General features: G+C 32.3%; 2 protein-coding genes across 7 annotated transcripts; one reads left to right on the forward strand and one right to left on the reverse strand.

The window, feature by feature from the left end:
• Nucleotides 1–1,112: 1,112 nt before the first annotated feature.
• LOC105339358 (GTPase-activating protein skywalker) lies at nt 1,113–18,141 on the forward strand. 5 transcript variants are annotated; one of them, XM_011444877.4, is made up of 12 exons: nt 1,113–1,206; nt 2,968–3,030; nt 5,938–6,991; nt 7,307–7,614; nt 8,025–8,126; nt 9,833–9,923; nt 10,625–10,728; nt 11,462–11,674; nt 12,257–12,325; nt 15,793–15,951; nt 16,234–16,442; nt 16,792–18,141. In XM_011444877.4, exons 3-12 carry the CDS (start codon nt 6,178–6,180, stop codon nt 16,925–16,927), a joined length of 2,205 nt encoding a protein of 734 aa, XP_011443179.3. In that variant the 5' UTR covers nt 1,113–1,206; nt 2,968–3,030; nt 5,938–6,177; the 3' UTR covers nt 16,928–18,141. The 5 variants fall into 5 exon arrangements, with proteins under 5 accessions (XP_011443179.3, XP_011443184.3, XP_011443183.3 ...); XM_011444882.4 differs by lacking the exon at nt 12,257–12,325 and having other exon boundaries at nt 1,114–1,206; XM_011444881.4 differs by lacking the exon at nt 2,968–3,030 and having other exon boundaries at nt 1,118–1,206.
• Nucleotides 18,142–18,982: 841 nt separating this feature from the next.
• Nucleotides 18,983–27,588, reverse strand: LOC105339357 (regulatory factor X 4). 2 transcript variants are annotated; one of them, XM_066068035.1, is made up of 15 exons: nt 27,447–27,588; nt 27,156–27,316; nt 26,772–26,961; nt 26,265–26,450; nt 24,512–24,580; nt 24,201–24,231; nt 23,935–24,051; nt 23,629–23,709; nt 22,913–23,076; nt 22,267–22,367; nt 21,574–21,774; nt 21,085–21,179; nt 20,485–20,611; nt 19,786–19,852; nt 18,983–19,745 (listed from the first exon to the last, which is right to left on the reverse strand). In XM_066068035.1, the coding sequence occupies exons 2-15, from the start codon at nt 27,289–27,291 to the stop codon at nt 19,724–19,726; spliced, it is 1,587 nt and encodes a 528-aa protein (XP_065924107.1). In that variant the 5' UTR covers nt 27,292–27,316; nt 27,447–27,588; the 3' UTR covers nt 18,983–19,723. The 2 variants fall into 2 exon arrangements, with proteins under 2 accessions (XP_065924107.1, XP_034329814.2); XM_034473923.2 differs by having other exon boundaries at nt 19,740–19,852.

The raw sequence follows: 27,588 nt of genomic DNA on the forward strand, positions 1-27,588 counted from the left end.
TATGTGTTGAATCTTATTTTATCTTTGTTAATTTCTCTGGGTTTTTTTTTTAATTCTTATAATTTTTTTATCAATTTATGATGTATTGTTATCTCAGATTATCATTTTTTCTATGTGGTGGGGATGTCTTATGAAATTTAGTATTTTGTTTTGAATTAAGTTTTAACTCTTTCACTTAAGTTTGCATGGATCCTTTTACTTTTTGATACAGTATATTTTATGAGATAAAAAGTGAGCAACACATAATATTTAAAAACATAAGACAACTGACTCTCTGTTTTTTATTTGTGTGTTTTTTTTTTAGTTTTATTCTCACAAATTCAGTGCATTTATAATTTTTTTTTCCAATGAACATTGTTTGTGTTACCAAATAAATTTATATAAAATCTTGTTCTTAATTGTGTAAGAAAGACATGACCCATAAATTTCATTGTAAGATGTGCCGTTTTATTATATTTCAGCAATTTTCTGATATCAAAACAAGAATTCTTGCATGTAAATATCAATAATGAGATATATTTGGTAGTGAAAAGAATTCTTGAAATTTTATATAAAAAATTCTAATTTATGTTATATAGTCTATTCATTAATTTTTTTAAATGAAAATGTGATTTTTTTTAAAATTCAATTTCTTGATAAATCAGAATATGATTATCTGATATGCAAAGAAATTGTTAGTTTTTCTTATATCAGAAAAATCAACTTTTTGATTTTGGAAAATAAATCTTTAATGAATCAATAAAAAAAGAATTTGACACTTGTGCAGCAATTTAATATGGGTCAAGGATATATTCATTTTAATCGATTATAATGTGGATATTCTCCAGCATTTGGAAAAAAAATTGACAGAGAATATATTTTGTGATAGGAGACAAGAAATCAGTTTGAATTTCTAATATAAAAATATTTTCCAATTTTGAAAAAAAAAACCTGTTAATTTGATTAATATCAAATTTTAAAACTGATACTAGAAAATTATTTCGCATGTGTGTGAACAACGCCTCATATAATGTCTTCTTTATATTTACACTAATGCAAAGACCCGCGAAAATGTACCTTTAGTACGAATAGTTTATTGAACGAACTAGCTCGCTGTTGTTTATCTATTTTAGTACGACTTATCTAAATCTGATCCGCCTTTCTGCTGCAAAAACACTGGAAGTGCAACTAAAATTTTCAAAGCCCAGCAACGTTTACCTGTCAAAGGTAATATGTTTGTTAAATATGAGATATTTTTCGATGAGTTAATTATTTTTTTGTAATCTGTTAATATAGTCAGCTATTTTAAATTTTACGCCAAAAAATATTGCTGGAAGACGAACAACCATGAATTGATTGAAAGTGACGTAATAGTAAACACAGGACAGTATTCTAAATCGCCCCATCAGTTAAAGACAACAGTTTTTATCCATTGTGTACTATTTTATAACATCTAATTCTTGTCAGACGGCCTAAATAAATTTTTACTTTTAGTGTATATTTACTATATTACACAGTTGTAAGCTCAAGCAGAGACATAAATTACGAGTGAGTGCTGATTTTGTAATTTCACAGGATGATTTCATTCACCTTGAAAATTGTGTCACTTACATACCTTAATAAAAATTCTCATGAAAAACATGATTAATCCAGCAGATCAAGCACAGGCATTCTCATTATACATTTTTGCATATAAACTGCACCACCTTAATCCCTATAAGTTCATGTTGAGCAATTTAGAAAAGGATGCCTTTCATTTGAGAATTGGGTTTTTTTGGTGAGTGATGTGGTCTGGCCATGTTCTATATTACAAGTGAAATATACATCTACAAAAATAGACTTACATGCATTTATTTTACTCCACAGTGATTCATATTGTAATGTTTACAATGAATAAAGAGAATTTAATTTGTTTTCAAGCAAGACTAGTTTGAAATTGAAACTGTTTTTCATTGTTGGATTGATGCATAAGATGTGTTTTTATATTTATTTTCTTTACACCTTTTCTGCCTTTCTAAAAGATATGAATTGCATTTCCTTAAATCTGCTTAATTTAAATTTTTTTAAACAATTAAAAATATCAATTTGAAATAAATCTTCATACAAACTAGCAAAATTTTGAAAAAAAATCTCTCATAACCCCAATTAGAATTTCAGTCATTCCTTTTAGTAAGTGTTTATTAGTTAACACAGTTTCTACATCATTTCACAGAAAGATCAAAATACTTATCAGTAAATTTGCTTATTACATTGATATACATACTTGTACATATTTGAAAGATAGCCAAAAAAATCACTGTATCACAGTGTCAATAAAGTGGGCTATACAAATGAATCGAGCAGTTATAAATGACTTTGATATATGTGAGGATTTTCCCTGGCTTTGAAACTTTACACAAGAAAAAAAAATGAAATGAAGTCATTTGTGGACTTTGCAGACAAGTTTGACAGAGTTGTCTACCATCTTGCTGTTTCGGTTGCAATATGTTTGAGGATTTCATAAGATTCTGATGCCATTTGTGTCTGTTATTGCATGTGGTGAAGCTTCATTTTCTAGGATTATTGGACATTTTCATTTTGTAGTAATCTAGCTTTCTGTAAATCTAGTTTAAATTTGTGATGTATTCTGTATAATTCAGGATGGGGTTTACATGAATTTGATGTCTGCATCATAACTATAAAAAGGTTGGACATTCAATGATAAAAAGAAGACTAAAATATTTCTGAAACACCTAGACAATTATAGAAAAAAAACAGTAATTTATCAACTCTTGAGTATTTTACTGTTGATTAAATCCTATATTTACTACCTGGTAAATGTTGACACTTTGTTGGAGTGCATTTTATGTTCGGCTTAAATTTACATAATTTATATGGTACGTTAAATTCTTACACAGCATGGTAAAGAGTGTATACATTTACAGCATGTATGGAAGGGGGAGTTGCCCATTTTTGCATTATTTGTACCTTTACAAATTGTTTTTCTAGAAAAATCCTTTGATGAACAAATTAATGAGTCAAGACAGTCAACCATTTGAATCAGAAACACAGGTAAGGAATCTTCTTAAATGCTGGACTTTTTAAAAAAAAATTGTTAAATACATGTAGGTTTCCCATTTTTTTATAATTGAAGTCGATCAGTAAGACTAATAGGCCTAATACTTCCTAGTGCATTTGTATGCATATACTGACTATAAGTGTATTACTAATTAAGTAATCACATTTTGTACAGCATTCATTGACAAGTATATAGTTTCATAAAATTTTGATCTAATACTAAAACTATTTCAGCTAAAAAAAAAATGGAATGGTATTTTATAGAGTACATAATATTTCTTATCATAAATATATGTATCGTTATATTCTGCAATATGTATTTCTAAATCCCTTAGTTTAATTTTGTTTATGCAAAATTTAATATACATGTATTAACTTTAAAAATTGGAATAAAAAATCAAGGTCTGTCAAGTTGTCTTTGACAAAAAATGTACCACAAGGGGTATTGTATCTGTATATATTTTCATAGATTCTGAAGTCCAATTTACTGGATAGACATGAAAACTGTAATTATTTTCAATGTAGTGAAACACTCTTAGGCTAGGCATGCTAATTAATATGTAACAAATTTGTGCAAAAATGAAAAGAAAATCACATGTTAAAAGTATAAAAACAGCCCTTGAGACATATGGTGAATGGAACATTCTAGTGTTATTGTTGTCATTTGTTGACAGCTTCATGGTTTTACAGAGACAAAGCTCGTAATGTGAAAATATGCAGACGTTAAGAACTTTAATGGGAATTTTTCTGGTAAATATAGAATGTTAAGACATGCTGCCATTCAGACCTGTCATGTGACATATATAAACTGCAGTCTGTGTCAGCTCGAGAAAATGATGCTCGTGATCTTTATATATACAGATGATTAGATATTTAAAATGCCTTCTATGTGACCTGAATAATTTCTTATAGCCCCAAGGACTAGCACTTGTTGTTGTTGTGGCAGCAAGTATATGTAGTTATTTGTATCGTTGATCCCCAGCATTCTGTATTGACAATTGTTGCATGTTGTAAGGTAATGAGCCTAATTTATTCATGTGTAAGGTTTTCTTGGTGACAGGAAACTGTAGCTATTTACAAGCTTTCAACTCTTTAATTTGATGTTACCTCGGGCTATGTGTCGAAGTTTTGTCTGTACAATTGTTAGAAAGAAGTGCATGCATTAACGAGGTGAAGGCTATTCCGTTACATGTTTCCCTGCCTTCAATGTGCGCGGATATCCTATTCTTTGTATACAGAGGTCAGTCCAGTTACTTGTTTCTTTTCATCACTGAAAATGCATTAGTAATATATACATATACTAATAATGTACATATTTAATCATGTTTATGAATATGGTACATGTTTAATATGTACATGTTTAAGAGGTATTTTGGAAATTTTGATTAATATAAATGTGATATTTTTTTTCTTTTCTTTCAATTGTTAGTTAATATAAGTAGTTTATAATTCTTCTTTGAAATGCCATGACGTACAGCAATATTTTGAAAACACAGTTGGTTTCTTAATTGCATTCATACAGATGCACAAATAAAATTCTTGTGTTTCTAGGAACCATATATCATAATTGTGCTTGCATGAACATTCATCATTCAAATTAGCAACGCAAATTTGTTAGTGATTGTAAAGAGATTATATTTATCACTGCAACATCTGTCCCTGTATAATATTTAATCATTGGAGTCGGATGTATTTATAAATCAATTGTTTTATCTATTTGTATTTTGAAATACACAGCATATGTATACATTAATATACATTTATATCTTTTAAAAAAATATCTAATCGCAATAAAGGGTTACAGGCTGTAACTTGAAAAAGAGTAATCATTACAATCGATTATGATTACTTGATTACGATTACCCCATGCCTGGTTACAGATAAAAATTTTCTTAACTTGTAAAAATCATTACCTCTTTGACCCCCCCCCCCCCTTTCCATCATGCATCATACCAAAATAGTCCAACTTTCCTTTAGTTATGAGTTACAATTGAAGTAAAAGGAGAGTATGTGACTTACTATATTCATTTGAATTCTTAATGATACGTTTACCAAACATACTGAGGATATTATGCCTTTGAAAACTGATGAATGGGATTTATCTGATTTTATTTTTACGTATTAAGATACCGGTAATGTCAAAGGTAACATATGAGAAGGGATTTTTCGACCCACACTGATTGCTTTATTAAATTATCATCTTGAGAGACAGGTGACTGTTTTAGCCATGAAAAACTTTATTATCATCATCACCAGATTTTGTCAAAGTTACTATGACATGACTGTATTATTGAGTCATTATGTAAGTAAATTAACCATCCTAGTTAATTAGTTCACTTCTGGAAACTCTGTAAACTACGACTTAATTACTGTACCTGTAATATTTCATCATGACAAGGACAACTTGTTGGTGTATTTTGTGGGTTAATTCCCGAAACACTGTAATGATCTACTAACTGTACCTGTACAATTTTAGCTGCATCACCTCAAAGCCACTAAATGTGCAGATACCACAAGTCATCTGTTTTAATGACATTTAGGTTTTGTGTGTTCTAGCTACACTGTACACAAAGAAGTTTTCTCTTATTTCATAGTTTGTAGCCATTTCAGATTTGCCACATTAATTAATCAAATTCTAGTTCTTATACAGAATAAAATAATGAAAGTGAATTATGATTTCCTGTTAATTAATGTATAAATATATGATGCTGCAAATGGTAGATAGGTAAAAATTTTCTGAGGGCTTTAACAATTACTGTAATAAGCTATAAAGATTACTCATGTTTATATACACAGACTTATTTTAATATGTAATTACATATTGGCCTGCATATAGATAATAACTCTTTTGCCTTAAAAATGTGTTCCTGCATTTTAATCAGGTTTTTCTTTTTCTTGCAGCTATCTGATCTGATGGTGATACGGCAGTATTTAGATAAGACAGATAGGGGCTTCATTACAAATACAGTCATGGGATAGATGACATCAGAATGCATAGCTTCATCAGCGATATGGAGAAATAAATGGGATCCATGGAGAAATAAACGATTGTGAAATTAGTTAGTGATATTCTACATATAAGAGTGACAAAACTTTTAAAGGATATAAAACCTGCTGAATGTGAAGACAGAAACAGGTAAAATGTCAGAGGAAGGGAATATAAATGATAACGATATGAAAATTGGTGAGGTGGAAGGGATAGAAGGATCTGTGAATGATGAAGATTTAGGGGGAAATGACCTTTTAAGGAACCAAGATCTAGAAAAGGAGGAACATCTGAGGAACCAAGATTCAGTGGAGGAGGAGCACCGAAAGAACCAAGATCTAGGGAAGATGGAGCATCGGAAAAACCAGACGGATGATGAAAAACAGGGAACAGAGGAAGATATTACAGAGGTGAAGATTTGTGAAGACAGCGAGCTTAAAAGTGATAAAAGCAAGGACATAACAGATTGTGATCATACACCAATAAAAGACAAGTCACACAAGGATAATAAAGAGGATAACACAGAGTCTACAGAAGGAGAATTAAATGAGACCGATCAAGACTCGGATGAGAAATTTCTGTCGTCAGTTGAATCGGATAAAGACGCGGAGGTTAAATTTCTAAATTCCAGTGGAACGGACAAAGAATCAGATACAGTTTCCATCGGATTTGAGATTGTACCAACGGACAGCCTGCAAATTCCCTTCACCCATTATGTGGATCATAGAAATCTCACTCATTCTGGAAAGAGTGCACACAGTGGTGAAAGGACAGATCATGAAACTGAGCTTGTTCGACTGCTGAAGCTGTACAGAACGAGCAACAAGGACTTGAAGGACTTTCATCGACGGAATCCTTGGGGAACCCACGACACTATTCGGGGACAGCTGTGGGTCAGAGTTTGTGAGACGCTTCACAAAGCCAAAGGGAATCTCTATGACGACTATGAGAAAGATCTTTTCCACCAAAGTAAGTTTAGAGTACCAATCTCTTTTCTTTCTTCTATCAAATACTATATTCATCTCATGTCATTTGCTGTGTTTTATTTTGGTAAGAATTTGTTTGCCAGGGAGGTCATTGGCCTATTTTCAGTAACTTTATTATGTAATATTACATTTAGTCTTAATTTTACAGGAGAGTCTGGTGTGAACCTGCTAAACCCCCTTCTAAATTTGATCAATGTTGATAAAGTGATAAATATTTATAGAAATTAAATAATTCAGATGAGCAATTGTATACATGTATGATTTTCTTGATTACAACTAACATTTTTTTATCTTTCAGGAAACACTGATGATTTAGCTTTACCTCCCTTTGTGGACTTCAATAATCTCACCTCCTACCATTTATCTGAACAAGGCACCAAAACTGTGGCGAAAATTCTCGCTGTGATCCAAAACACCAATCCAGAGATTCTGTACTGTCCTACACTGTATCCCAAACTGAGCATTTTTCTGCATTACATGGGGCCCTCTGATGCTTTTAACTGTATATATGCTTTACTCCGTTCCAAAGATGCCAATATAATGCAGACCAAAGTTGCTGTTGAATCGTCCAAACTTGTACTTCGAGACCTTACCAAAAAATATGCGGTAATGCACATTTTTTTTTTCATGCATTGATACATGTACAATCTTATATCTATCGGCAGATTTTCAAACAGTGTTATAAAGTGGAAATTGAATTTAATAGTATATAATCAGAAATTATTTTGTATGTTGCAAGGATTATGGTTTTATGTATGTTTTCAGATAAACCGTCAAACTTTGTTATCTTGAACTAGTGTGACCATTTAAAAACTTCGAGATATCAGAGTTTTCGGCATATCAAGAGTAAAATGCTTAAAATATAAATGGTTGGGACTTACAAATCACTTCAACATATCCATTGTATTCGAGCTATCAGTGTCCGAGATATCGAAGTTCAACTGTATGTAAGGATAGAAGTCACATTGAAATTAAGATCTGTATCTTAATTTTCAGAACTGATTATGTATTTGTAGAAATCGGCATATGTGTATCTGGTGAGGAACTGCAATGATGTGACAGCAGTGTTCGACTCCTGGATGTGGTGGCTTTTCTCAGACCTCCCTTTCCCTCATATTGTGAGTACTGATACCAATGAATAACTTAGTACTTCAAAATTATTAAGAATCTACCATCTTAATAAATAGATGTACATATCAACTCAACATCCACTCAGATAGCTGACTTGTATCTAAAAAAAATGTGAATTTTGTTGAATATATTAAGAGGTTTTGCTTGTGAGTTAATTGAATTTTTTTTATTGTGAAGAGTCATAAGTGTGTGAACATTTATACTGACTGTTCTTTAGCATTTCCTTGTGTGAAGTGTGTTGTATGGGAAGTTATATACATGTTTCACCTGTAAATCCCTTTTTTTTCTTCATATGTCCGGTATTATTCACGTAGATTTTAGATTGGATGTATGACATTTTCGTCAAAATATCCTCCCATTGATTCATATTAATATCTTGTTTTACATGACAGTAAATAAATATCCTTTATTCAGGGATAAACTTATCATATATAGAAGTTCAACAAAGAAATAAAAGAATTATATTATTCTAGAAAAGGAAGTACATTTCTTATACATGTATTACAATTTATTCTGACAGATAGTGATTTTGAAATTCTTATCTCAAATTTCACACATTGAATGCTATCCTGTACCAGTACTGTACTCAGCATTCAGAGAATTGTAATGTTTGCTGTGTCAATGTGATTTATTTACCTGGTACTCTATCAGTCATGACCTTAAATGTTTGCCCCTTTGAGACCAGTTTAAGGCAGTTTTATGAAGATAGTAAGGACAGATGGAGATAATGAAAGCCTAGCCTGCTTTCCTGGTACCTGTTGTACTTTTGTGATGAATTCCCTGTTCTCTTTAAGGCCGCTGGATGGTTGTGGCAATTTTTAGACAATATAAATCTTCTTTTAAGAAGAGTTCAGTATAAAAGATATTATAGCAAAATATTAAAATTTCATGAAGTAATTTTTCAATTTTTTCTTAATTAAATGATAGTTTATTTAAAGCTAATCAAATCATATCTAAAAAATTAATGAAGATTTGATGGCTAATTTGGTGACCACCCAGTCTCCTGAACAAATTTTTAATGGTATACAAAATTTTTATATGACATCTTAATGGTAGTGTATGTTACTTGTACTGCTATACAACATGCTTTTTTATAGCATGTTTTTAGGTTTTAATAAAGGGGGGGGGGGTGACATTCGAAGACAATGTGATTTATTTTGTAAAACGGAGAAATAAAATGCTTTTTTACTTACCGTTATTGTAATTCAGATAATAAATATTTATATTGGTCTCATTAATTTTATATAGTTAGTGTTTGAAGTGATGTAAAGTTTTTGGGTCTCTTGAAATACCGGTTGTTAAAAAGGAAAGTTTATTGCACATCTCATACATGTGTGTTGAGTTTTGTGATACCATAGATCTTGGTTTTATCGCCTATCTCCCATAGAGCGGTTGATTATATATCTTTTAAACGCAGATAAATTTAATTTTTGTCATATATATTACTCTGAATAAGAATATTGTTATTCGATTTTTGAAACATATGGGGCAGCTATACCTGTAAAACAAAATATATACCAAATAGATAAATGGGTTAAACCAAAAAAAAAAAAGAAAGAAAGAGTCCACTGTGAACTAGAATAAAAAGTTAGAAAATAAAGAGGTCATTGTCCAATAACTGGTTCTGTGAGCACTGGTGAGGCCTGAATACTGCTTAAAAAATAAGGTTGACATTTATTATGTGAATTTTCAGGTGAGAATTATTGACTGCTATTTAGTGGAAGGAGTCAAAGTGCTGTACCGAGTAGTACTCTCTATACTCATCCTGTTTACAAAATACTCAGGTAAGATTTTAAACTCTGTTTTACCACTGATTATGAGAGTTTTAAAATTACTCGGGCTTTTAAAACTGCAAGATCAGTAATTTTAGTCCAATTACAGGTATGTAAAGACAGCTCAAGATGCTGAGTCTGCAAGTTTGCTTAAAAAAAAAAAAACCTCCAGTTAAGCTCTTGTTTAAAATTTTATTGCCTGCAGGATGTTCGGTAGCTAGAATATTGAATTTGGAACAACTACGTATTTGACACACTGGACTTTGGAGAAGATGTATACATAAATGCAAGACTCTTTAAAAAAATTCACCAGAGACTCTAGAAAAGATGTGATTCATTTTTTGGAACTTTAATTTTATGATCTAATATTTTTGAGATACTGATATTATATTACTTATGATATAAAGAAAGAGCATAATGTCTTAATGCTACAGTTGGAGACTGTGTAACTGTGTATTGCATTTATTTCCGGTTCAATCAGTATCACTCATGTATCATCAGTGAATCTGTTTTATCAAATATTGAAGTGTTGCTGCTGTAAGGTGTGAACTTTTTTAGAAATTCAATTTATTTTGAAACTGATGTTGAATTCCTTTAATTGAGGGCTAATAAATAATGTTAATTAATGGGAGTATAATAGTGACCTAATTATGATGAGCTAGATGTAAATGGCTGATCATCTATTGAATTTTTCTCCTTTTTTTTCTATTCAGTGTCAGCGAAACACCATGGTGCGATAAATGACACATTTACTGTTGGCGAGAGGATTCGTCAATTCTGTACTAATATGCCTTTCCCTGTTGAAAAACTGCTGAAGGTAGGTTTTGTTAATGCAAGTTAGTGCATGACTTCATGAAACCATTTGCTAGACTATGAAATATGTATACATGTAAAAACTTGCAATTAGGTAGTTTATATAATCTAATTCCAATTCTGTAAGTTTGTGTTTTGACCAATTTTTTCATGCTCTCTCCTTTTGCAAAAAAGAAGGCATATTGTTTTTCACCTATCTGTTAGTTGGTAGATTTATATATCATTTGATCAAGTACTGTCCATTTGAAATAGACCAGTCAGAAAGTTGTGTATGACGGACATCAAACTTGGTATACAGGTACATCTGAAAAAGTAGATTCTTACTGGGTTTTTTAGGTCATAAAGTAAAAGGTCAAGTCCAAAAATATTCAAGACAAAGAAAGATATTCTCACTTAATATATCATCAGAACTTTTTGCTTGAAAAAATCTACCAAGGATTAAATTGCCTGGACCTATTAATTTTCAGGTCAAGGGTCAGAGGTCAAAATACTCAGAACATGGACGATACTGTCTGTTTAATAACTTGAAAACACCTGTCTTGAGAGATTAACATGGTGCACTAATTCCACTAAAAGAGTAGAGGACTCCTTTTGATTTTGAGGTCACCAGGTCAAAAGTCAACCTACTCTGTACAAAGCAAATTATTGTCTGCTCAATTAATAGGTTCTTTATTTTCTTAAACTTAATGAAAGAGAATACAGTCCTTACTTCAAATGATCTTTTTCTTTCATAATAGCGAGGGTTTAGAATCCGCGGCCTGACAAAGAAGGAGATCCAGAAGCTACAGCTGCGCCACGAGATGTGTATCAGCAGTCAGCACCACCTCCAGCACGAGTTACAGAAGTCCGCCTCCGCCCACTCCTTCGGCGGCCTCCCTCACTCCCACTCCTTCAGTGGCAGGATCGTTTTCGATCAGACCACGTCAAGCATCGTCACCAGTAACGAGATGGTAAGAATTTATTTAATTTTTTTTTCAGGGTTTCTCACAAAACTGAGTTATTTATCAGACTTAGTAAATGTTTGTACTGTATTTTCCCCAATTTAGTACCCAAATTTATCAAATCTTACTAAGTTACGCATATTTTTCATACATAGAAGATTTTATGAGAGAGATCATTTACACATTCTCTCCCATCCCCTCCTCCCCAAAAAATGTAATATCAGTACACAATGTGACATTTATGCTCAGTACAGTTGAAAATTCATGTTTTTTTTTTCTAATAAACAATTTCATAACTTTTTTTTTTTTATCTTTGTCTCATATTTAATTGGAAAATATTAGTGGTGAGAATTTTGATAGAGTCTATGTCTAATATTTAAGGAGGAATAAATCTTAAATCGAAACAAGCACATGGAAGATAGAACAAACCCACAATTCATACAAATTTGTAAATACAAAAGTTATGTACTATTGCTCAGCCCAAATGGTCATTTCCAATGAAATGAAGCAGAAAGTATATACTGATTTGATGCTACGGTAATTGAGAATTGTACCTTACTTAACCGACCTTTTTCTTTTCTTCCTTAAAAGCCGCGCTTCAGGTCTCTAGGCCTGCTTGTGTTTAATTATGTGGATAGTCTGGTGGCCATTATGGATGATGTAAGTTACAAGCATGTCACAGTTCCGAACCTTTCCTTCCTTAAAGCATACCCCCAAAATAAAACATAATTATACTTAACGGACAAGATCATTCATCGTTGACCTTTGCTGCTTGTTGGAATTCTGACTGAATCTTGAGTTTATATATAAACATATTAAAATTTTGTTGAACTTTTCAAACTTTACATTTTACTAATGGTTCCTCCATATGAAATGTACACCATTATTCAAATCATGTTTCGATGCTCTTACCTATTAAGCAAATCAATTTGGTCATGTGATCTACAATCTTATTACACAACCTTATAACTTCAATTAAAAAAGGTGTTTAAATAGGATTTGATCACATGACCAAGAGATGCTGTAGATGGCATCCAATATATGGGAGCCTCACAAATAATTTTGTTCTTTAAGTAATATGTGCAAGTTACAAATAATTTTTAACACCTCAAGGTACATTGGTTCTATTTTTCTGGTTTTGCACATTTGGCATGGTGTTGTCTTTCTGATCTGATGTTGTTCTAGCTCCATTTCACTTTCATTTATGACTTCTAAAAATCCTCCCTCAAAAAGTGAGGAGAAAATATTTAATGATTTTATTGAATAATTAAATGTATATTGACATATACATGATGTATAATATATGATTCTCTGTGTGACTTTCAACAACAAGTACATGTACATGTAGCTTCTCTCTTGTATATCATTTGTACACTTCATGCATACATCAATGGCTGCATAATTCTTCTAATTTAAAACTTTTTTGGGAGGAGGGGGGTTTGTACCCAACTTGTTTGCTATTAAAAATAATGCTTGCAAGTGCGATTCTAGTTCTAAATATATGACTTTCAATGCTTTATATGAAGATCTGGAACAATTTGATTGATTTGTTGTTGAAGATGACAGCATTTATTCAGTGACGTTATGAGCATAACATAGAAGACTGGTCAAAGTCCCTTAGTGTAGTGTACCGAGTACTTTGGTGGATGTAGAGAGCAGGATATACAGAGAACAAATCATCTCCACAGGTCAAAGAATCTTACTGATATTAATAATATAGGAATGTTTACTGAGATGTGTAACATTACATAGAATATGAGTGATTAACCCATGACAGCTACCTAGCTTAGATAGAAATGAGAACATGTGTTGTAATATATATACGTATACTTCTACGTATATCTTTGGACGGGGGCCCAGCAAGGGTCAATTTAACAGAATTTAAAAATTCATTATTGATTTATAGTTTGGATCCGTCTCTCCTATAGTAATTATAAGATTTGTCTCTTGGAGCATTTTTTCAAAACAAGATCTAAAGTTTATTGTTTATCTTTGATTGTCAAAGAAATTAATTTTCCCAAAATAGGCCCCCCAAGTCTGTAGCAAATGATCTTATTGGGGGACATACTAAACTTGTGTCTGGATTCTATTTTGCAGTATTTTCCAGGTAGAACTGGATGGGGGATGTTTGATATCGGCTTTTGATTTTGTTTGAGAAACCTTCAGAATTTCAGTAATTTGTTGTCCTTTTGAACTTCCCCCAAAAAGACACCCATAAATATTGTGAACTGGTTTTTTTTTCAAATATTTCAAGGACTTGTGATTTAATGCCAACGAAGGACCTCATTTTATTTAACCATGCTGAAAAAATGTATCAGCACCATACAGTGATTGCCTATCTCCAGACAAGTGTATGGTACACATCCCAGCTCGTGGACAGAGACAAAGGAAAGGGTCCCATAAGCCAAGGATATTGACTTACTGTTACACATTTAAGCCTTTTTCATTCTTTGCTTGAAATCTTTTTTTCTACCTTTTATATTTTTATACTTTTTGTAAACTGAAAGCATTAAGCTAAGAGATCTCTGAAATATGCCGTTAAAAATAAAGAAAATGTTCAGAAAGCCTTTCAAAAAGTTGTTCCATAGACATTGTGGTAAAAAAACAATCACGTCTGTTGATGAGGAAGATACTGTCGATGAGAGAACCATTGAAAAAGTTCGCAGGAAACTGACATGCAAAAAGGTGGGAAATAGTTGAATAAAAAATCATTGGCATTTCCAAAATGTCCTTTGTTAAAATTTAACCTACAGCTGTATATATGCAACTTGCAATATCAGTATCATTGGTTCTTTTCTGGGTAGTTTATCAGTACGCTAGTACTTTTCTTGGTAGTTTAAATAATGCCTATCATGTATCCTGTTTGATATTGAAAATTAATTTAATGGCCTGTTTAATTTTAATACTGGCTTTATCATTTATACCTTGGTTTTAATATCTTTCAGTTATCCCGTATGCTTTCAAGGGGTTAATATTTATTTTGATTCTACTGAATATTGTTGGTATCACATAATGCCGGTAACCGCGCCCTTAAGACACTACTTCATACTCACATTCTACCCTCCAGCAATGCACAGACTAGTATATTACCATAAAGCTAAAATTAGGATTGATATAGGTGTACATCAATCGTATAAAATTTTCATGTTTACATATAGATTTGTATATACATGTAATGAACATGCATTACCATAATTCCTAAAGGAGGTAACAGGTTTTATTCTGAAATTACTTGTGCAGTTTTAAGCATGAGGGCTATTAAATTGACTTTGTTGAAAAATAATACATTGATTTCTAATATTTGCCATTTATACATTTTTAATTACTTTTCTTGAATATTAACTTTGATCATTTAGGTCAGTTTCACAATTTAACATGAATATAATTTTATGATTTAACTCTTGGAGATCTATAGTAATGTGCAAATAAATGTGTAAATAAAATGCCCAGTACTTTCAATACTTTGATGTTTTTTTCTTCTGAGTGTTAGTTGTACATTGTGGTCTGGCTTACTTGTAATGTGTTGTGTAGCCATAAAGTGAGAGTTAGAAAGGCATAACAGTTCAGTTAAGGTGTTAATACCGATAGCAGGTTACTGTAAGGTTATTTCAGTCTTTATCATCCACTTGTTATTCCATGCACACCTGTTAAAACTTCTGGTAGTAAAGATACAATGTTGTCATGCATTCAATGCAGAAGAATTTTAAATGTATAGCAGCTACGTTCCAGTCAAATCGCTTTTAATCTATTAACATATATTTAATATGTACACTTTGTAAATATGGAAAGAAATTTTTTTGCATTTGCAATGCTGCGCTTTTATATTGTAAACTTGTAAAATATGACGTTGTATAGCCATGATTAAAGTCCTGTTTAATGCCTTCTGAAACATTTGTCCACCTTTATAATGTTTAATCCGTTAAAGAGCTGCAAAGACTAGACTGACATATAAATAAATCATTTGGACACAAACGATAATTAATTTTACATGGTGTCTGACTTTACATGGTTCATGAGAATGCTGACAGTGTGAACTCTAGACACACCATCTGCTGTCAGCAGTGTATCTGCACTAAACCTAAGAGTCCATCCACTGATTCATCATTCTAATTTGGGTTTTTTAACAGCTGTATACCATCTGGTCATGGCTGCCGGCAAGGTACGCGGTTTGTCAGCCGGAGCTGTTGTACACCTCCGAGGAGCACGGAACCAGTCTGAGGACCCTGTACACGCGGATCGAGAACCACCAACCCACCCTGATCCTCATCAAGACTACCACAGACGAGGTCCGTCTAACTCACAAAGTGCATAGTCATCCAATTGATCTTACTCATTACATTAATACCCCTTCAAGTGAAATTAAGGGGATTGTATAAATGTATATTAGGAATCATTCAGTACATGTAATTTCTTTTCTTTTTCTTAACTTGCCTGAGCCAAAGACTGATATTGCCTAAATTTTCAGTTATGCACAAAATGTAAAGTTAAAAATTGAGTAAATTGGTTAAAACTTTGGAAAATAAATAGAAAAGAACTTGGTGACTGAACCTTTGGATATCTTTATACAGGTGTTTGGGGCATTTTGTTCCATGTATTGGAGGGAGAGGAAGAAGAGCAATAAGAATGTCTACTACTTTGGTACCGGGGAAACATTTGTGTTTACACTGTCCCCAGAGAGAAAGAAGTATGAATGGGTGGGCCTCCACGAGGAGAATATCTCCAACACCGCAAACATGTTCCTGGCTGGGGACAGTAAAATCCTCACCATAGGAGGAGGGTAAGTTCACTGTGTTTTTATCAAGCAATTAGTTTGATGATTTATTGGTACAGTGTAAAGATGTGCTTTTAAAATGGACATTTTTGAAAATGTCGTCAATGCAAAACTGACACAGACTTGTGATTTATTTGGAACTGAAATTTTGATGTACTGTAAAATTGGTTATTTATGCTGGTGGTTAATTACACATTTTTTATAGTCAAACAATGTTTACTGTGTACTGATAACTAGCGCAAATTTCCCCCGCATGTTAATAACCACTTTTACAGTAAAATGCAAATTGAAGAAAACACCCACTTTTTTTTGTGTGTGCACAAGATGCATGACATAATTTTCTTGATTTTAACAGCAATGGTGAAGCCATACAGTTGGATGAGAATCTCCTACACTGTCGGACTGAGCACTGTGATACGTTTGATAACCCACCCCTCTGCTCCGATCAAGACTTCACGTGCAAAGTAGTGGAGGTCTATGGATTTCAATAAGAGTACAAATGTGTGATATAAAGGGCATGTATTCCATAGTCAAACAAAAAAAACAAAAAACCAGCTCTGGCTATAATGTTGCATTCCAAGTGATTTCCAAGTTGTGTGATAAAGATTTTATATGTATTAATACCTCTGTGTAGTTATTGCAGTTTTTTTAGCAGAGGCACTTGATGTACGTAGCATGGAGGAATGCTTCTTGTAATAAAAGGACAATTTCTTAACATCAAGTACCTTTGCCTTTTTAAGGGCTGGAGTGATTGCAAAGATCTGTTCAGTTTATTTGTTATTGTTTTTATTGACCGTGCTACATGTATGACATAATACAATTGTATGACATCATTAGTTGTATGCTATGTCAAAAAATGATGACTAGTCGACTATATTTTTTTTATTATAATTTGTCATTGATGCTGATACTGTTTTGTGTGGGTTTTTATTAGTATTATTATTTTTGGAGGGGGGATGCACATGTCCAATTTTAGAAACAAAAGGAAATTAATTTTTTTGCTTTGCCTTTTGTCAAACAGATTTCAAACTTTGTAAAATGAATTTAGAATTCATACATTTACAATAACACTTTGGTTTTCATTGAAAATCTAAATCAAAAAATTATAAAGCAAGAGGTTGCAAATAATGCAAATTAACTTGAATATTAGTATGGTAGTTGATGATATATAGGCTTTCATGTTTGAAAGGTTTTTTTTTTTATCATCATGTTTAACCTTATGATTGTTTACCATCAATTAAGAAGCATATGCAGAGGTAGACACTAGACAGTGCTTACAAATGGCAAGTTTGAACCAAATTATATTTTTGTCTTCAGAAAGAGTCTCTCTTTGCTGTGACTTTTTTTAGACCATTTTCCTTATATATTCCAAATTCATTGGCATCCTTCTTTTTTATGCAAAGAATATTTTTTTCAATGCCTATATCTGTATGTTTTAATTGTCTATGATATTTGTAAATCTGGTCAGCAATTTTCTCTTGCACCATCATGAAATTTTTTAACCAAATGCAATAGAAAAATAACTTTTGAAATATCAATGTCTTTATTCATAGTTATGCGGCAGTTTTTGTCATATTAAAGAAAAAACACTCATTTACTTGAAAGCATCTATTTGAAAGTTTCTTGCCCTTCAAATTAAATATGTGTTATATTGTGTAACTAAACCAGTGCTTCAATTTTTACAGAAGATTTTACAGCAATACATTTTGTTTTGCCTCGGACTAGAATGTCGCGACGTCATTGGATGAAACGCGTCACGTTGCTGCCTTACAAATTTCTTTAAAAGGCAAGCGTCAAAATTTATAGCGCAACATGGCGGACGTAACGTTATTTGAACTGATTTTCTACACAAACGTTTGTTTACATATCAAACTTTAGGTCCTCGACAAAACAAAACACTTATTAGGTTTGTTACTGACTGTTTAAAGAAATTTGTGGGGTCGGTAAAGTCCATAGAAGGCTCGGCTCCGCCTCGCCTTCTATGGACTTTACCGACCCCACAAATTTCTTTAAACAGTCAGTAACAAACCTAATAAGTAATAATATTAGTCTTTTTGATGTATAGCTGTTAAAAATCCTTACAAATTTTACATTGGGATAGAAAACTAAGAAACTAAAAGAGGAAAAAAACCTTTATTACTATGTATATGTTGAAGTTGCAAATACATTGTCATTTCAAAAGGAATTGGTTGTCATGTTTTCCTATTTGCCCTAATTTGGGTTTTTCTTTGGTCTGAGGGTTGGGGGGAGGGGATGTTCAAAATAAAAAAAAAAAGATGATACAAGTATCGGTGCATGTCCTATACGAGGATATACACATGTATGTACATTTTAAATTTGGGGTTTAAGGGTAACATTTTGCTAGCTGATACTACCCTCACTGGCAAGACATTACGTGGCCAGTAAGACTACATTTCATTTTATTTTCATAAGCAACAGTAGTATAGTTACTCTTTATTTGTACAAGACATCTCTTAGTTTCTTTTTGAAAGAGGTTTATTGTTCAAATAATTTTGTTTCTTTGTAGCTAAACATTTGTTATATTTCTGTTTGTTATAAATTTAACTTAGTAATAAAAAGAAATTTAATTGTGTACCTGCGTGGCCTTGTTTGCTATAGTCAAGTTTTCAATACGAGAAAAAAAATTCTTATTAATATTACAACTTTATTAGATTTTGGAAGGTTTATCAGAAAAAGTAATAGAATTAGGGCAAAAACATGTATTATAAACAGTTATGGTATAAATATAAAAAATCTCAATATAATTGTTTTATTATGTTGTTGCTCTTCAAATCCTGCATAATTGTCTTTAGTAGCAGAACAGTTCCATTGGTTAGAAAATGTAACAATGTACGTCATTTACATCATTCAGTAGTTTGTATTGAACAGCTTATGATTATTGTCAAGTAAAAAAATTTAAGATATTATATCTGTAGATTTTGTGTGAATATTAATATTTATAATAGATTGTAATTATGACAAGTTTATGTTCCACCAATGGCTAATGGAAAAATACACCAATTATATTTTGATTCATATGAAAGGCATTGGATGTTTAAAATTATGTATAAAATTGTTTTTTGTTTCCAACATTATATTGCATATAGCTTTATATATGCAACAGAATCTATGAATTACAGTGCATACATGTATATGTATGTTGTAAACATTATGTACTAAGTTTTATTGATGCTTGAGATTTGGAACAATAGTTTGTTGTGTAGTACACACAAATGTAAATGTGCAATCATATGTTATAAATATTTTTAAAAAGTCAAATTTTTTGGTCAGTGATCTTCATAGTATGGTACATGTATGTTGCTATCTAAGTGCTTGGCCATCTTATTGGACGTCCCATCTCTCCAGAAGAAAAAGCATGTAGTCTCTGTAGAACATGTCCAACAAATAGAGAGGCCCTGCAAAAGAAGATCAATTTATTTCAATGAATGACAGTATCAGTCACTATCTGCAAGAATGAAGATCCAAAGATTCATTTAATTGCTACCACAAACTGTAATGGTGGCAGTGGTTTGAAGCAATGGGCTAGTGTAGACAAGAATGCAGATTCAAAGGTTCATTCAACTGCTACCACAAACTGTAATGGTGGCAGTGGTTTGCAGCAATGGACTAGTCCGAAATATCTGACGTTTTTCTGGCTTTTTTAACGATTTTGATATTTACTTGCCAGGAAAACGTCAGAACCGGCGCCAGAACTGGAGCCTCAATAATGCTTTGAAGCAAACCAATCTTGCAATATTCTTCTCTGAAGTCCAATCCCCTGAATTTTATAAACGATTAAAAAAGCCAGAAAAACGTCAGATATTTCGGACTACAATGGACAAGTGTAGAACAGTACATGTTTGCAATTGAATATTTACTGCACTCTTGATCTATATACCTTACAACCACCAATTGTATTCATAACTCATTGAATGCAAATTCATCAATAAAATAAAATGATGTAATAGTGAACATGCAATTGTTCTGCTGGCATATTTTATAACTGTAATTATATCATCATGTACTATCAAAAGTACATGTACTCTACCTAATGTCTCTGGACAAATGAAAGTTATCATTTTAAAAATCTGAGTGCTGATGTACGTCCACTCTAACACAAACTGTCTGATAAGTTCTTCTCTCAACTTAAGCTTGTTCTGTGAAAGGCGGGTTACCTGAAATTATAAGTTATAGTATTGATTTTCTTCATCTTATCAAGTTCTGAATAATCATTCCAGAATTACTGTGGTTTCATCAATATTGAATGGATGTAAATTTTTTGTGGATTTCAATATTAAATTGCAAAAGATTATTCACAGGAGAACAAAATTCACAAAATTTTATTTGGTTCAATTTTTTTTCATAGAACAAATATCTATAGCATTTAAAAAGTATTTGAGATAGAGTCAAACCTTAAAAGTCATTATCTTGAAATTCATAAAAACCAGAAAAAACTATGTAAAAGCCAAAGATTCAAGAGAAAAAGATTACCATACATAAAGAAACTGTTGTTCATACATGTTCTTCCAAATTACCGGTACTTTGATATTTAAATGTTTTTAGAGTAATCAATTTTTTAGATATCCACTTTCAACTGTACAAACATCTCGGTCATAAGCTTAGATCTCACAATCGTTAGCATGCGTACCTTTTCCATGCTTTTCAACACGACACCCTCCACCCAGTTCAAGTGCTCAGAAAGTGAGCATGAGGTGTCCCAGAGATTACCATACTCCTGCAAGACTATAAAAATAATATCCATTGCATAAGAGATTGATAAACCTTAAGTTTGCTTAAAAAAATGCATGTAAATAAAAACTGTACCACTAGCTGACTTTTGTTACACATTGCTTAGCCCAAAAAAATTTGATTTTTCAGTTTACATCTTTTTTTTTCTAATGTATAACATAAATTTGAAGTACCAGGTAAGAAATATCGCACAGAGATCAAGATTTAGGGATTGTCTGACGTCATATACTGCAAGTGAGTGCAAATAAATCAAATGCACTCTCAGTGAGAAGTAATGAGTAATGAATCTAGAGAAAACTGAGAGAAACAAGGTCTGTAAAAATTGAATCTCTAGTACCGATACATTGTAAGTACCGGTATATGTACTTCTGCAGTTATGTATAGTTACACTGATAGACAAGGTCGGCACCAATGGAAGCAGGAGAGAAGTGGTAGAACAGAGGCGTGTTTTTGAATGTCCGTTGGAGTTGATGCCAGGCCCTCTGAATGGTTGCCGCGGTGTCTCGACTCTCCACCACTGAGTTAGCGGTGATACTCATGTGGTTCAGCTGGATCTGTCTCAAGAAACTGGTCTTGAATCGATAACATGCTAACAAAAAAAGCAAATCTATAATATAAATACAATAAAACATGCTTATAACGAACTGCCAGGGACAGGCTATTTTGCTTTGTTATGCGTTATTCGTCATACTGTGGAATCATTAAAATTCATGGGGGCCAATTTTCGTGGCTTGCTTCAATTTTACAAGTTCGTGGGGACGTAATTTTGTGTATTCTCTTATACTTACAAAAGGAAATATGACTTTATAACCCTAATTTATTTATTGTGGAGGGTGTTAATTCATGGGTAAAAGGAACCCACAAATTCCACGAAAATTGAACTTCCACGAAATCTAATGATTCCACAGTATCTGTCAAGTTTACAACATGTAACATAGTCATAGGGAATGAAAGTCACTTCGCTGTAAGTGTCAATTCGCTACAAGCGTGTTTGCTATAGCAATGTTTTACTATACCAGTCTGCATGCAAACATTGGCCCCTCTATAAAGAAGCTATTAAAGGTCTTAAGAAATATTTTACCTTTAATTTTGGCATACTTGATGATTGGAGGAATACAGTAAAGTCCATCTTGATGCCAGTGAAGAAGATTTTTTACAAAATTCTTCAAAGTCAGCATAAGGCTGTAGAGACAATTAAAAAAGCATATTGTGCTAAATTTAATGGGCAAAAAATCTAATTCTGTATCTTTATTATTCCAAATGTGAAATTCATCTAATAGCAAGAATTGGCTATGCCGTTTAACCGAAACATAATTATAGCTTAGACTATTTAAGAATACATGAAATACACAATTCTATTTACATGTATGCACACAGTTCTGAAATGATTGCAAATGAACAAAAGTAAAATAATCATGCAATCATATTACTGTTAACATATTTTTGACGTGTACGATATTTGTTGGAAATTAGTTTTTGAACAAGTTGGCGTGGATTTGAATTAGCACACTCTTGAATGTGACCATTCAAGGATACGCATGGCATTTAGCGATGTACTTTATTTAGCTGAAGCCGCATTCTGCCAAAAGCGCTAAAAAGAATACACAGCCAAATGTAGTACATGTATATGTTTACAGTGCATGTATTTGGTAATCATTCACATGTGTATTTTTATCATCAACCTGAACTTATGGTATGCTAAATATACTCTGAAGGGAGAGGCTTACCCTGAGGGGAGGGGGACTAAGACATGGGGTAGAAGGAGGCCATTCATGTTCCTGTAGATGATCTGATCGCATCTCTCAATGGCTGCCACCACAAGCGGGTCAGACAACAGTTTCAAGGTCAAAGATGGTATTGACCTCCAAAATTCAACTATTATGTCTCTGATCTGAAAATGGTTTTGAAAAAATTAACTAAATTCAAAATGTGGATCTAGAAGGCAGGAAAGAACATCCATGTCATATATTATCAGTAAGCAGAAGCCCAATACTTTAATCACTGAGCTACGACGATATACAACCAAATAGAACAATATAAACAGTTTAACAAAACATTTAAATTGCCATCTTGTGATGTAGTGTCTTAAAAAGTATAAGTGTAGGTGTAGTGAGGTATAACCTTAACCATAAGAATTAGACAATTAATCCCTTTAATCCCTTTCACATAAGATTACTTTGTGCTAAGTTTTTTTTTATAAATTATCCCAGTGGTTCTTGAGAGGAAGCTAATAATGTGAAAAATTTACAGATGGATATTGAGACAGTAGGACAGATGCCAGACAGCCAGACAACAAGGGTTTATAAAAGTTCACTTGAACCTTCTGCTCAGGTGAGCTAAAAAGAAACAAACTCACTAATTCTTATACAAAACATTAAGACTAGGTCAGTATGGAAGACTATAAAGTAGAAATTTAAAGAAAGCGATTGAAAACACTTCATACCTGATAAAACTCAGCCCTAAGGACACAATCTAGAAGTCTAACCGCATGCCATCTGTATGTTAAATCCAGAAAATCTTCAACCTTTGAGAAGAAAAAATAAGGAAAAATTTTAAGAGGTTTTCTTTTCAATTTTTTTTTAATAGAAATGTATTTATTATCAGGTTCTAAATTTTTATTTTATTTTTTACCTTAAAAAAAAGACAATACATCTTTTACTTTTCAAAGCTAATATATTCTAACTCTTTCCTTGTTTCTGATTAATTATTTAGCAAAAGAAGTTATTTTTAGGTAACTTGTTTTACAAACCACTTGATTCTCTGATTTCAATAATCCAATGTCTTCACAAGTTGGAAAACTGTGTAGTAAGGGCAATAACTCTTGAGAGTACTCCACCAATATGTTAGAGAATTGCCCATTGGCAAGCTAATCGCCAAGTAATAAATGGAGTAGAAAGCAATTCTTACATGCAATCATATAGAAGAATGTTAATTGGAATTTAAAAAAGTTATATTTTATTTTTATGTAATGAAACAAAACAAAACAAAATAGATGACGTTAGTTCTCAAACTTACTGAAGTATTATTCTCTTTTAATTGTTTTTCTCTGCAAGATAAGAATTGTAAAATGAATTAATTAATGGGTAGTGTTCTCTTAATTCTTATTTATTATATCAAACAAAAAATGAAGTCTGAGTAGTAAGACACCATTGTAATCAAAAAAAGTATTTGAATGTTTTGATGTAAAAGTGCCTTAAAATGAATAAACATTTCAAATTTTAAAGTTTATTCTCATGAAATAAACCATCAACATTAAAGTAAATACCAGTTAATCTACAAACATGTTTACTGCTAAAATCCCACTTTATAATATCTAGAGTTCATACCTGTCTTTCTGAATTTCCTTCTGTTGTCTCTCAGTTTTAGGTTTAACCCCAATTCCACAATAATGATATCTGAAAATATTTTGGAAAAAGATGTCTGCAAGATTTTTTTTCTAAAGGAAAACTGCTGATTTAAATATGAACTACAAGTGTTAAAGTTAAATACAATGCATACAGATGAAAATTAAGGGATTTAATGAGAAAAAAATCACTGATACAGTACTTGAAATCTTCAGTTTATAGGTCAAAACATTTCAAATAAAAATGCAGGATGCATTACATTTTATTTCAATTAAAAAGGGGAATAACTCAATTTTTCTATTTTTAAACAAAAAAATAAAAAGTGAGTTATTTCCCTTTCCAATATGGCAATTAAGCTGATGTGGGCAGTCCCAGAGAAACTTAACATTGCTTTTTAAATTGTTTTTTGGCCTTATAACAAAATTTAAGTCATGATCAATATCATAACTTTTTACAAAGTTTAACTCCTTTACATTCTACAGAAATATACTAAACATATGTTTCTAATACTGCATTGAGAAAATTTAAGATGTGGCTTTAAATTTATATAAATTGTATCAGAAAGTGTGAAATGAATTCTGATTCATTAACATCTAAAGATATTAATATCATATGGTTGGATTTAGCTTGTGCATTAATACCTTGTGTGTACTCAGTTTAACCCAAATTATATCAAAATTTTACAAATTAAAATAAAAAGCTTGATTCAAACTGAAAACATTTCATTGATTCATGAATCCTAATCTAGCAGTTCTAAAGAAACACAGTCCCAGTACTAAAATATTGAATCTTAATTGAGATGACTATCTAGGACAAAAACCTGTTTGATCAAATTGATTCGGTAAAAGATGCCTTGCTTCTGGGAAGATATATCACGATCTAATCAAGAACAGCTGACCTGGTTCATATTCCGGTGAGTAATTTTAGTGATTGGATAAGGTTCTGCTTTCTGGGCAATACACAGTTAGAACCAGCACACGCTTAAACTCATTTTATTTCAATGTGGGTTTTTTGGTTTTGTTTTGTTTTGTTTTTTGGGGGGTTTTTTTCATTTTTTTTTTGGGGGGGGGGGGCTATTTTACATACACACTGGCTTTACAGAAGCAAACCAAAATGTTTTTAGAAATTAAGTAGAATGAAGACAAGGGAATCCATCGATCAATCCAGGAATATTTTTAAAACTCTAAGTATAAAACATACTTCATAGCTTTGAAGGTTATAATACCAATATGCATGGCGTTCATGGGCATCTGTTGTTGATTTATGGTAACTTTAACATATGGCCATCATTCATGTGGATTCTAATGTCAGTTACATTAGATATCTATCAGATACATTTCATCCAATCTTCAACTATAAACTTTAGTCAATACCAGTACATTGTACTACAGTGTGTCCTTCTTTGGGTAATATAACTGAAGAAGTCAGAGAAATAGAAAACTTTCTTTTCATATAACCTTCATCTCTACTGCAATACCAAGGAAAGACACAAAGAAGTAAAGGACTATATTATATATTTAATCATTGCGTAGATTGTACAGTCTGATTAAAATCAAACATTTGCTAGCTCATTTTTATATTGATAAAATATATACATGAAGCTAGTGAAGTTTTTTATTTTAATCAGAATGTCTTTCATATCTGTTTACCTTTGATTTAATTGTTCATTACTGACGTTTCAACCTTTATTTCATAACACTGATTTTTTACTTTCAGCAGAAACACAAGGTCTGACCTGGAATTTCCCCTGGTTCCTATTCTCCGTGTCTTGACATCGGGAAATATCGAGCGCAGGATTTTCCCAAAGGTGGCCGGGTTACAGTGAGTGATGTTGTTCCTCTCGCAGTGAACGATGTAGGCCTGGAAAATGTCGCCTCTGCTCAAGGAGTTATTTGGCTGGACAACAAAGTGGCTCTTTAACCTGTCAAAAGACTCCTCATTATTACAGTCTCAAAAACACAACTTATATCAGAAAATGTAATTGATGCAATGCAGAGGTCCTCTTAGAACTTTAATTTGTACATTCCATCTCTATAACCTACAAAAATGTTAAGGACAAAATGTTAATTTTCTCAAGAGAAGATTTTATCCTACATGTACTTACATTTTTTTTTCTTTCAAAATGAATAATGATTGATAATTAATCAATGTGCAAGAGCATTTAGGGAAATGTCTCAAAAAATGATGATATGTACTACATGTATCTCCAAATCTCTAAAGGGTTTCTTTTATTATTGCCCACCATTTGGTGACCACGGGCCCATGTGCTCCTCCAAGTATAGGTATTGATTCTACTGGATTATGTCCCTTTGTATCCTCCTCATCCTCTGAGGTGCTGGTCTCCTCATCAACACTTTGTCCAGTCATCACTGAGTTTGACTGTGGGTTCATTGCAATGCGTGCATTATTCAGTTCTGCTATGATCCCCTCATCTAAATAAACAGAACACCTCTCAGTGTAAATTTCATAGTGTCACAGAAAATGCTTAAAAAACTGACAAGATCTGAATTGACATTATAAATCTTATACAGTATTTATTTACTCTCTAATTTATAACTGTATATTCATAAATCCTTACACTAAATATTTTGTTCTAAAATACCTGGTATACCGGTATACAAAATACCTGAAGGGCTCGGTTTGACACAGAGTTTAGTGGATGACAAAATCGGGTCATCAGGACTTGTCAGACATAGTGCTCTGTCCTCCAGAGTCAGTCTCAGGTAGTGGGGGGAGGGGACTCGGTACTCCAAATCCGTCATATCTCTGCTGTATCTATCGGACAATCTTAAAAATAACAATAGTAATAGAATTCAGCACATATTTTTTCAGGCCAATTCATCATAATTACGTTTCATTATTTAACCGATTCATCCAGAAGAATCTATATGTATTTTACAGCTAAATAAATTCTTACTTGTTCCAACAAAATCAATAACTTCCTGGGTGTGTTGTGTATCGCTTGTGTTTTCCCGCAATCTCGACATTGGTCTGCGTCGCCAAAATGCTTTGATGCTGTGAGACACAATCGCAACTCCTCGGACCTTTTCCGACAAATA

This window comes from Magallana gigas, chromosome 8 (assembly GCF_963853765.1).
Source record: "Magallana gigas chromosome 8, xbMagGiga1.1, whole genome shotgun sequence".
In the NCBI taxonomy this organism is placed as follows: Eukaryota; Metazoa; Mollusca; class Bivalvia; order Ostreida; family Ostreidae; genus Magallana; species Magallana gigas.

Excerpts from the sequence above, each read along its gene's own strand:
- LOC105339358 (XM_011444877.4), top strand. The coding sequence starts at position 6,178 with ATGTCAGAGGAAGGGAATATAAATGATAACGATATGAAAATTGGTGAG. Across the intron at positions 8,127-9,832 it reads ACCTCCCTTTCCCTCATATT|GTGAGAATTATTGACTGCTA; the intron begins GTGAGTACTGAT and ends GTGAATTTTCAG. Across the intron at positions 9,924-10,624 it reads CCTGTTTACAAAATACTCAG|TGTCAGCGAAACACCATGGT; the intron begins GTAAGATTTTAA and ends TTTTCTATTCAG.
- LOC105339357 (XM_066068035.1), bottom strand. The coding sequence starts at position 27,291 with ATGACGGATTTGGAGTACCGAGTCCCCTCCCCCCACTACCTGAGACTG. Across the intron at positions 24,052-24,200 it reads TAAAAGAGAATAATACTTCA|CTTGCCAATGGGCAATTCTC; the intron begins GTAAGTTTGAGA and ends CTTGGCGATTAG. Across the intron at positions 23,710-23,934 it reads TGAAATCAGAGAATCAAGTG|GTTGAAGATTTTCTGGATTT; the intron begins GTTTGTAAAACA and ends TTCTTCTCAAAG.